Source organism: Carassius carassius, chromosome 4, assembly GCF_963082965.1.
Source record: "Carassius carassius chromosome 4, fCarCar2.1, whole genome shotgun sequence".
Lineage (NCBI taxonomy): Eukaryota > Metazoa > Chordata > Actinopteri > Cypriniformes > Cyprinidae > Carassius > Carassius carassius.
In genome coordinates, this window is record NC_081758.1 from 23,810,323 (window position 1) to 23,821,561 (window position 11,239).

Here is an 11,239-nt window from a genome sequence, read left to right on the forward strand (position 1 = left end):
TCATATTGTTCTACCCTCTATACTCCAATCTAAAAAAAAGCAGTTCTTTAATGGTTCTTGGTACATGTAGCAACAGCTCTATTAAGAACCTTATTAGCCGGAAGAAGAACTTTTTGCCTTGCTCTTCTTTAATCCTGTGTCTTTGTTTTTCAAGTCTCTAACTGTCAAAGAACCTCATTACTTATTTTCTGGAGCTTAGCAATAAAAATGCAACAATATTTGATATTTAGCAGTAATGAGAATGTAAAGCTGGTTTACTGAAATACAGTGCTGTGCAAAAGCCGTAGGCCACTAGTATTTTCGCCAACAAAAAATGGTTTTAAGTCAGTTATTTCTATCTTTTGCTGTAGTGTGTCAATAGGAAATATCAGTTCACATAACATTATTTTTGCTATTATTTGTAATAATCCAGTGAGATTTTGTTTGCACAAGGAGTCTGAAAGCAGCCAGTGCTCCACACAGAGATCTGACCTCACCATCATCAGTCTGTCTGGAATAACTTGAAGAAACAGAACAAACTGAGACAGACTCAATCCAGAAGAACTGTGGCATTGTCTCCGAGACATTTCAGGAAACCTACCTGCAAAGCTACCTAAAAAACACTGCACAAATGCAACTAGGACAAAAGTTTTTTTTAACGCATAATGTGATCACACCAAATGTTGATTTTATTTAGTTAATAGATGTTTATTAATAAAATCTATTTATGGCATTATTTTTGACGGCATCCTCACTTTACAGCATTTTTACACAAATGTCTAAAACTTTGCAGAGTACTGAAGCTATGCAGGTTTCTTGAAGCATTTTGGAGACATTGCCACAGTTTGTTCTTTTTCTTCAAGTTATTCCAGAAAGACTGATTATGGTGAGATCAGATCTCTGTGTGGAGCAATGGCTGCTGTCAGACTCCTTGTGCAAACAAAAATCTCATTTTATTATTACATCTAATGGCAAAAATAATGTGGCCTATGACTTTTGCACAGTACTGTATATCTGAACATTAGTGCTTAACTTCATGACTTTTGGCATATAAATATATAGTATATAAATCCATGATAACAAAGAAAAATACAGATGTATGGGGGAAATGGAGTGCTTTTATTACATTACAAGCCTGTATTCTACATCCCTGAATGCAGTCCATTAAAATCTTTTATTAGGGTTACAAGCACCATGTTTAAAGAGATCACCTCTGAAGACATGCCATTTAACACCTTTGAAGGATTTAAAGGGGTCATCGGATGCAAAATTCACTTTTGTTGTTGTCTGAACATAAATGTGTGTTGGAAGTGTCTTCACAGATCCACCCTATAATGATAAAAAAAAATCCACCCAGTGTTTTTTTTAAATCCCTATTTTAAAATCCCCTTTCTCAAATCAGGTTTTTCTGAGATTCCTGTAAGAATGAGGTGGTTCTGCACTGGCCCCTCCCACAATAATTGATTGACAGGGCCATCTTACTTCAAGACCAGCCCTGAGTGAGTGGAGAGCTGTCCACCATTGTGTCGACTCAGGTGCAGGGGAAGACAAGAATGTCTCAGATTAAGCGATTGAGATGTTGTGTTGCTGGATGTAATAATGAACATAACAGTCCTTATTTACTCCCGACATCTGAGCCGCTGAAGATCCAGAGGATTAACATTACTTTCATTTTGAAAGGGATGCACCGATCCCTGATCTGCCTATCTGCATTTATGTTCAGGTGAATCATTCGTGATCCAGCTTCATCTCCAGAAGAAGTGAGTATAACTGTTTTTCACAGAAGAGAGGGGCGGGGTCAGCAGAGCTCATTAGCATTTAAAGCAACATGGACTAGAACTGCGTGCTGAAAACAGAGCTGATTTTGACCGGGTAAAAAGGGTGTTTTCTACACTACTTTTGAGAAATTTCAGCCAAAGTATGTTATAGACTTTTAATTAAGACTCTTAAAAAATCATATAAACTAACGGGCATCCATATAATAATGGGCACCCGATGACCCCCTTTAAGGTTAGAAAACATAAAACAAAAACATTACAATTAGAGCTACAAAATAATAATCTCTGACACAATACTGTAAATCTGTATCAAATAAATATAAAACTGCTAAATATTTAACATAAAAACAAAGAAATATAATTATACATATCATACATTATAGTTTGTATGTTTGATTATTGCTTTTGCATAGGCAGTGCATCACTACCTCTAGAAATAGAACCTAATTAATCCTTGGTTTGCACACCAAAAATAATTTCCAATCATTTAGAGATTACAATGAACATATCTTTTCTGTCTTAACTATGATGTTGCCTCAGGGAAACACCATCTTTTCTGCACCCCAATTTCTTCATTTTGCAAGTACATGGTGCATATAAGATTAGCAATGGATGGTTTATAATGAACATTTTTATGACTTTTTGTTCACATTACTCACCATGCAATCATTCTATAATTATTGAAATTATTAGTATGTTAAGAGGAATTGCTTAAATGGTTTGTTACCAAGAAACAACATTGGCAGAAGTTAGTTGTTAGTATTCTAACATTAGCATATTAATTATTATTTAGATTCATTGTTGCAACATCACTGTACCCACAAAGGTCGCCCCAGAACATATTTTGTATCATTGTTTTCATAATGCATACAATAGGGACTTAACATTCATCAACCTCATGAATAACTTAAAGTTATTAAAAAATATAAAGGCATAAAAAGCTCAGTTCTGCAGTTAGTAAATTAGTAAAGTGTTATATTCAAGCATTATGTAATCTTACATTTCCTTTATATTCAAAAAAACATGTAAACTAATTGTTTGTCATTTGATTTGACTTTGTTATATGTTAGACCACCCTGTGTCTTACGTCTTTCACACAGCTGCAACTTTTTTCCATCTGTACTCCATCATCCAGCAGAACAGAAGTGGCATCTAGAGATAAAACACATTCATACAAGTTGATATAGCAACAGTTGATTCAACAAGACAGATGTCTTCCCTGCATGCTTTTTTTTCTACCTCCCGACAAAAAGAACATGACATTAGTGTGTTCATTATCTTCATATAAGAAACATAAAATCCACATTTGGACTTAAAAATATTTTTTTCAAAGCTGTATTTCATTGGATTCACAAATATGACAGATTTATTTTACACTTTTAATAAGCCAACATAATATTAGCAGTAAATTATACCAAAAAAGGGCAAATTAATTCTGAAGGAAATGCAAGTAACTGTGACTTAAAGGATTAGTTCACTTTCAAATAAAAATTTCCTGATAATTTACACCATTTACAAAAAAAGGAGCTAACTTTTTTGTAGACCGTTTGACTTAGTCGTTGCATGTTCGAGTTGTAAACACTGACTCGGTACCTCCACCTACGTCACGCGTGACCTTTTCAACATGATTCGCATTACGTGAAGTGATTGATGCGCATCACAGTGCATTGTTGAGCATTTTTGTTTATAACGCATATACATTTTTTATTTTTTTAAACCCACCAATCGTTTTGCTAGATAAGACCCTTATTCCTTGTCTGGGATCGTGTAGAGCCCTTTGAAGCTGCACTGAAACTGTAATCTTTACCTTCAACCATTTGGTAGCCGTTGAAGTCCAATATAAGGAGAATAATCCTGGAATGATTTAATCAAAAAAACTTAATTTCTTTTCGACTGAAGAAAGAAAGCCGTAACCATCTTGGATGACATGGGGGTGAGTAAATTATCAGGGAATTTTAATTTGAAAGTGAACTTATCCTTTAAGAATATTGTGTGTCTTATTTTCACTTTACTGATGTTACACTTACCCTTTATTTCAGAGATTTCTTTCTCTGCATTACCCTTTACAGTTTGAGCTTGTTTTCTGTCCACCATGTCAGTCCTCACTTGTCCTAGTGTCCTGAGGAGACACATGGTGTCAAATGCTGCTTCCCCTCCCTCTGACAGCAGCTCCAACACCTTCGTACACAAACCACAAACAAATGTATTAGTCTTCGCTCACTGACACCAGCTTTCAGTTCTGGGAATGGGATACTAGTGCATTTTCACCAGATACAACAATGTATTAAGAACTCGACACCCTGACAAAAATATAAAACAGATGCATAAAATTCAACTGCACACATGCACAAACCTGTAAACATTTGTAGCTCTTAAGCTCACTCAGGTTTTCCTCCAAGAACAGCAGGTAGATGCTGAGGTCATCATAACGGCGAGTGGTAGGCTGCAAATCCAGCACGTGACCGAACGCAGGCAGTAGGTGGTATGGACGGAGGAACTGAGCACGCTGGTGCTGGCATGCAGGTTGGAAGGCAGTGTAAACCACAGCTGGTACTAAAAGTAAATACACCACCAGATTCATGCAACTTAGCAGGCGGAAAACACCCACTGCCACCAGCTTACATTGAACTGCATCTGGCACCGCACTCTCATTTACTAATATACCTGGAGAAAAACACAAACACAGTTCAGAAAAAAAAAACATTACCACATGTTAATATTCAATTCTTAAGTCTATCAAACACTATCACACTATGAAACACTATCTGGCACACACCTCTGCGCAGGTTACAGGAGAATTGATCACTAGGTGAAACCCAAAAGATGTAGTAGGTCAGATAAAAGCAGGCCAGCAGTAAAGTGAGGAATGTTAAAACCCGACAAAGCAGATACTTTGCAGCCAAAGCCCACGATGAACGCTTTGTCTTTAAATACTGCTCTACAAGAGGGTACTTAAAACAAGCTTCAGTCATTTCAAGACCACTGAGAGAGAGAGAAAGAGAGAGAATAGGGGGTTTAAGATTAAGGTTAAGATCAGCAGAATCAGGAATATTAAGGATATTTCAATACTTGTGTTATGAGTGAGGAAGGAAAGGAAATGGAAAGGAAGCTTAAATAGCAAAGAAGTTAGTTGTTCACAAGCATTCAAACTGGAAAATGATTTGATTCAGCAATGATGATTTAAATTGATTAAAAGTGTCAGTAAAAGCATTTTTTTAATGTTACCATAGATTTATATTTCAAATGAATGTAGTTCTTTTGAACTCTCCACTCTTACTTTAAGTGAACTTTACATCATACTTTACGAATACTACTGTGTCCCTATTTAGGTATTAATATACTTTGTTACATGAATAGGCTATCTGAACATACATACATACATCAAAAGAAAGAACATGGTAACTGCTTGTAAACAAAAGCATATTATTTTAGCATTCTTTTTTGTAAACACTTGAATGTGGTCAAGTTTTTTAAATAAAAATAAATAAACAACAGTTTGAACAAAAAGCTGAAAAAAGACTGAATTGTTTCTGTACAGAAGATGTGTAATAGCGCCCCCTGCCTTATAACAATGAAAACAAGGATTCCCAGGAGCAAGTAGCTATAGCTCAAATATATTTAAACTTTTTCTAAGTATAAGTCTAGTATACTTAAATGCAATTTTATTTATATTTTTGAGAAGTCCTTAAAGCACATTTCTGAGAAGTACATAAAAAGTAGACTGAAAGTATACTTTCCCATGTTTAGTTAAAAGAAGTATACTAATAGCACACTTGAATAAACTCATTTTTCATAAGGGTAAGAGACTTCTATAAAAACTTTACAAATATATTTACTGATACAGATTTTTTGAGTCTCAGTCTGGAACAAAGTTGATCTGGAAGCAAACCGACTTTTTGGAATATTTAAATGTTCTGAATCAATTAAAGCTTTTGTTTTTTTAATGTACAGTGTTGATAATGACTTTTAGAAGCAGTTTTAGAAGCACCCTATGATAATCGAACATTGTATTTCTCACGATTTTAAACTTCAGGTTTGCCATCATAGCTAGATTTGTGAAAATGTTCAGTGCACTTCACCTGTGTGGGTCTTCTGCAATGTCCTTGTCTTGTTTGGATGTGAGGCTCTTGGCGAGGCGGATGGCACGGTTGTAGCAACGGTCGAGTTCCTCCATGATAAAACTGAGGTCAGAGGATAGGGAAGGGGCAGCCGTGAAGCGCCAGAAGAGAGCAGGAATGTACATGAGGATGGCGACCAGCAGAAGGATATAAGGAAAGAACTGCAGGTAAAGAGACAGAGAATAAGACAATAACAAAGCAACAAAGAACATATTTTGATATATCGTTGTTCACTATATGCTACCTTGTGTAGATAAAGAGGGGTGCTATCTGCCCCATTTTCTGTTGGGTGATGCTCTACTGCAGCCCAGCAGAAGGAGTCCACATATGCAGCCTGCCTCAATGTGAAATTAGTTGGGGGAAAACATGTGATCTGAGAACCTAAGAGAGTGGACATTACACAAGAACTTGTAATTTTCTTACATTAAAACATAAAAAGAGCTAGGTAATGGAAATTATATTAATATCATCCCAAAAATGCTCAACTATGATACTTAATACAAAAATACAAAGTGTTTTTGCATCTGTGTTATGAGCAATCGATATTCCTGCGATGTGATATTAAGGTAAGTGCATTATGGTGTTCTTTGTGTTAATTATGTCTATTTTATAAACTTCTTTTATAAACACTCATCTTAAATTCATCAAAACTAGAGGAACAAGTGGGAAGACAATTGCTTCCTTCATAATTTACAGACTACTAATCTACCTACTGTTTCTTGATGTCTGTGAAGTATTGCTGAAAGTAGCACAAAAGAAGATTAACTGAAGAATATTGGAGCTCTGTTGTATGAAAATAACAATTCTGCAGATAAATTAAAGTCAGATTTGGAATTAAATGAGAGTGAGTAAATTTTTTTTTTTTTTGAGTAAACTAACAAATCAGAGTGTTACAATCATTCTCATTATGGTAATTGCAGCACTTGAAATATAAATTATATAAATCCATTTAATGCCAAATAAGAGCACATCTTAAATTAATAATTCTAATATTATAATAAAATGTATAAAAGAATTTTAATATGAATTAAAACAGTTAACATTTATTAAAATATTATTTATTAAAAACTAATAGACCCCATTACCACGATTACATTCATCTTGTATGGCTAATAGATAGTGTTGCAACTTTTAACCAACAACCTAGAGAACCTAACAGATTTCCGAACTCATACAATCAAGTAGAAAAGAACATTGGGCTTTTTTTCACTTCCTGTTTGAAATTTTGTGAGACAATTAGGCTACACTCCTGTCTCAGGATGACAGAACTTTGCCAAGCACAACACTCTGGTTTAGATATGACTGAAAAAGTGTGTTATTTCTGCCTTCGACCAGGCTTCGACTCATTAGGCCTATACCAACACCGATAAGACGCCCTCAACTATATTGGCTGAAATAAAAATAAACGAAAGATATAATGGTTACAATGCTTGAGGCAAACGACTGGCCGCAATAATTATTTAAAACTACAAAATAAGTGCATTTATCCTGCAAAATAACAGTTCGCAACTTCGCATGCTTATAAACTGCTGCATGTGCCTCATTATGTTTTGTTTTGTTTTGTGAACGCGCACATCGCTCCTGGCGCGTCCTCCTCAGCAGTGACGCGCCCATTCAGGATTTAAACGCAAAACCGATTAGCCTAGAAACCGACGCTGGTCTTTGTCCAAGTAATAAGTTGTTTTAAAACACTCCCTTCCAGCTGTAACGAAATATTACAAAACACTCTACAAATACAATGGAGTAAATGTCGGTTTAGCGAGTGTCTTTCAACAATTGGTAGCCAAAAAGATTACCAAGAGATGCGCCTCATGTTTATCAGTATGAACATGAAACCACAGTTTTAAGCCTCTCATCTCTATCAGACGTTTCAGAGTAAACACTGTTGACTTTTTTCCCGCAAATTTTTTGTAGCGGTGATAAAATGCTTTTACTGACCCACAGAGACTTCTTGTGCAAAGGCGAGTGAGATGAATAACAAAGGAAGCCCAACCGCGATAAAACAGACCAGTTTGTCTGTTGCCAGTTCCAGCCGCACGCCTTTATACTTAGAATCACTCGGCTCTTTCAACAAAAAATCAGAAAACACATATTCGGTAGCAACGCGTGCTATTGCCATTGTTGCGATTAAATGTACAGTATGTGTCAAGTGCACCTCTAGTTCCGGTGGGCAGGGTTTCGTGCAACCAATAACAACAACATCATCATCAGAGGGAATTGTAGAAACCTTAATTCAGTCTTAAGTCAGATTGATACAGTCGTCCACATCTTTTTTATTAAAACGTATTAAAACGTTTTAAGCTTGACGTGCATAGCCTCCATTAAATTTAGGCTATAGGCCTACTGTGATTGTGTGATTTTATGAGACAAAGAAAAAAGACTTATGACAAGTCTGTTATCAAATAAAGACAGCAATAAAGTGAGAGGCATATGCCTAACCCTAAACCTAACTTCTAGGCTAGTAGTAAACTAACAGAGTAATAATGATAATAATGTTGTTTAATAATAATATAGTTTCATGTGCGCTCCTGGACTGACAGCAGAAAGAAAACAATGGGTTTTTTCATCGCAATACTCTCCATAGCTACTACTTCCTGTGGGATTCTCTTAAAGTAACCATATGACACGGACATTCTTTCTTTCTTTCTTTCTTTCTTTCTTTCTTTCTTTCTTTCTTTCTCTCTTTCTTTCTTTCTTTCTTTCTCCATCACACTACACTAAAGAACACAAAAATAAGAAGTGGAAAAAATTAATTATCCGTGTCGCTAACCACTGAAGTTGGGAAATTTCCCTAACTTTGCAGAGAGACAGAAGTGCTGGTTAGCTAAACCTCAAACAGTGAAGAAATGTCAGATGGAGGCTCCATGCAACTTTCACAAGCTTCCCTTTACTCTATTTCTTTCTGTCTGTGACAATGACCCTGCCATCCCATTTACATCGCTTATGTATAAGTGAGTATTTCTTATTGAAACAAACAAACAAAAGCTATTGTAGCACTAAACAACCAGTAATTAAAGAAATGCAGTTCATTTTCCATTCATCATTGTGCATTTATAATTTATCCAGTCCTCCTGTGTTTATCATTTTAGTAGCATGAACTAACTGGTCAATAACATGGTATGAAAATATTGTCCCAGTATTCAACATAAAACTCTTTTTTAAAGATTTATTTAGTTATCTTTTCCTGGAAATAAGAATTTTTTGTGACTTTTTACTTTCTGTTCAATGATCATTAAGTTTTACTGTAGAATTGCTGATTTTCTTAGCACCTCTGTTGTCCACACGGATTTGTGATTTTTTTTTTTCAAACAAACATCAAAAATGGATTTCAGTGAAAGCTCAGCTTTATTGACTTCAGTGAAGAAACAAGTTGCAAAAGATAGTAAGAAAGAAACTGCAGACAATTTCTGAAGAAAGAAATATGGATACAGGGAATAGTTTTTATTTAATTGCTCTTTTTATTATTGTATGCAGCCATCTTTGACCTTTTGTATATCATCTTATGTTCTTTTCAATCGTGGAACAGGTCAAAGAAGCTGTGGTCATCTGGGGCCTCCTCAAATGCCACCCCCTCACAGTAGGCCGGGGGTACAAACACTTGCAGGTCATCAACTTCTGTTTCAACCCCGAAAAAACTGAAGCCGAAAATAGCTGTTTAATGACTGATATGCAAAACTGAAGGATACAATAAAATGTAGACATCTTCAACATTTTTAGAGAAACTTGAATTTATTTTCTGCTATACCTGAAGAGAAGGTCCTTCTTATCACCATAGTAGGAGCCAGAGACCGGCAAACAGCCACAGGAAGTGGTTGACAGAGAGTAGTGAGCTGAAAAGGAAATTGGAATCCACCAAAAAATAAATATGATATTTTGATACACAATAAAAAGCATTATTTTGAAAAAAAAAAAAATAATAATAATAATCAAACAAATAAAACAGGTACTGACCGTGAAGTTCAGGCAACTTTCCACTCCACACACGAACTCTGAGTCCCTGTTCTGTGATGGCGGGGCTGCCCATGTAAATCTCAGACTCGTGAGTGGCATCGGGTGGAATCTCCATCAGGTGCTTACGAAACTGCAGAGTCTCCTTCTTGCAACTTTCGTTTTTACTGTCTATCTCATAAAGTATACCCTGTGTGGAAATAAAGTGCTTGAATATATTCTGCTGAAAAAAAGCTACAAAATCAAAAACTTGTGAATCACAAGCTGAAAGAAGAAGAGGAATAGAGAGACAGATTTGCTGATTAGGCCTACCTCTTCAAAATGTACGAGCACATCCGTATGAGAAGTTTTGTTTGCATGAGCAGCGTCCTCCACAAAACGAAATTTATTCGCTTTGGAGTCATAACTGAACTCTCCAGATGCAAGGTCATGACCCCCCGTTGAAACCTGCATGTGACATAAAAGAGAACAGTATAAATGTTCAATAAAAAAACTTTTTATTTAGCTTTTAATAGTTCTGAAGCTTGCAATAGGTTTACGGTAACGAAAGGTTTTAAATGCAAATAGAATTTCTTAGGGTAAACATATGTGCTCCACCACACTGCCTTATTTTACAAATATTTTATCACACAGGCTAATTAAACAAATTAAAAATGCATTTTCAAGGGAATATGTTCACTGTAGATGCCTGTAAATTAGTGTTTGTATTAAACAAAAAGAGCCAGATCGTACACTCGCAACCTGATACAAATATTAAACATCTTTTTGAAATTTTGTACACTCACCACTTTCATTGTTCCACTGGTCAATGGTGGTGAATCTGTAAGAGAAATATTAAAAGTATAATTTCTTCACATCTGCTGCAGCTTCTGAGAATATTCTGATTCCAAAATATGATTGTAATATAAGTAACATTAGAGAAAAATATAGAGCTCTTACGACATGGCTGGCGATCAGATGAAGCCCAGGCAACAGCACAAAGGCACGAGAAAACCACACAGAGCAGCTTGACTGTATGCATCATTGCTCTCTAACTTTATTCAGGTCCAGACACATGCACAATCATTCAGACTGCTCTTTTTATATATAACCCCTGCACCCCATATAAATGCCCCCTCCCTTCCATCTCTGGACATCCAGCAATGGAACAAACAAAAGATGTTTCAAAATCACATTCTGAAAGCTGGACAGAATTGGCACAAATGACCATTCACAAGAGAAACAAGGTCAAAAAAAAATGAATTTATACAAACAACCCCCCCCGTCCGGCCTCTGATCGGCACTCAGCGGTACTGGCTCCATACTGGTCCAGAGACAGTTGGTGTCGTATCGCATGATTTTGGTTCATGTAAGGTGAGGATTACACTGAGGATGCCCCGACTAAACTTCTCAATCAAGGGAAAAAGAAAAAAAGTC

General features: G+C 35.9%; 2 protein-coding genes across 4 annotated transcripts; both read right to left on the reverse strand.

Annotated features, from left to right (window-relative positions):
* Positions 1-1,078: 1,078 nt before the first annotated feature.
* On the reverse strand, positions 1,079-8,050 carry LOC132139542 (pannexin-1-like). Of its 3 annotated transcripts, XR_009433639.1 has the most exons (8): positions 7,814-8,050; positions 6,120-6,256; positions 5,837-6,036; positions 4,534-4,739; positions 4,111-4,421; positions 3,785-3,935; positions 1,462-2,909; positions 1,079-1,308 (listed from the first exon to the last, which is right to left on the reverse strand). XR_009433639.1 is itself a non-coding variant. In XM_059547971.1 (7 exons), exons 1-7 carry the CDS (start codon positions 7,992-7,994, stop codon positions 2,824-2,826), a joined length of 1,239 nt encoding a protein of 412 aa, XP_059403954.1. In that variant the 5' UTR covers positions 7,995-8,050; the 3' UTR covers positions 1,374-2,823. The 3 variants fall into 3 exon arrangements, 2 of the variants coding, with proteins under 2 accessions (XP_059403954.1, XP_059403953.1); XM_059547971.1 differs by lacking the exon at positions 1,079-1,308 and having other exon boundaries at positions 1,374-2,909; positions 3,818-3,935; XM_059547970.1 differs by lacking the exon at positions 1,079-1,308 and having other exon boundaries at positions 1,377-2,909.
* A 1,151-nt stretch (positions 8,051-9,201) lies between these two features.
* Positions 9,202-10,895, reverse strand: LOC132130545 (ependymin-2). The gene is made up of 6 exons (XM_059542287.1): positions 10,763-10,895; positions 10,609-10,643; positions 10,136-10,270; positions 9,827-10,013; positions 9,621-9,705; positions 9,202-9,510 (listed from the first exon to the last, which is right to left on the reverse strand). Exons 1-6 carry the CDS (start codon positions 10,845-10,847, stop codon positions 9,387-9,389), a joined length of 651 nt encoding a protein of 216 aa, XP_059398270.1. The 5' UTR covers positions 10,848-10,895; the 3' UTR covers positions 9,202-9,386.
* Positions 10,896-11,239: the final 344 nt, after the last annotated feature.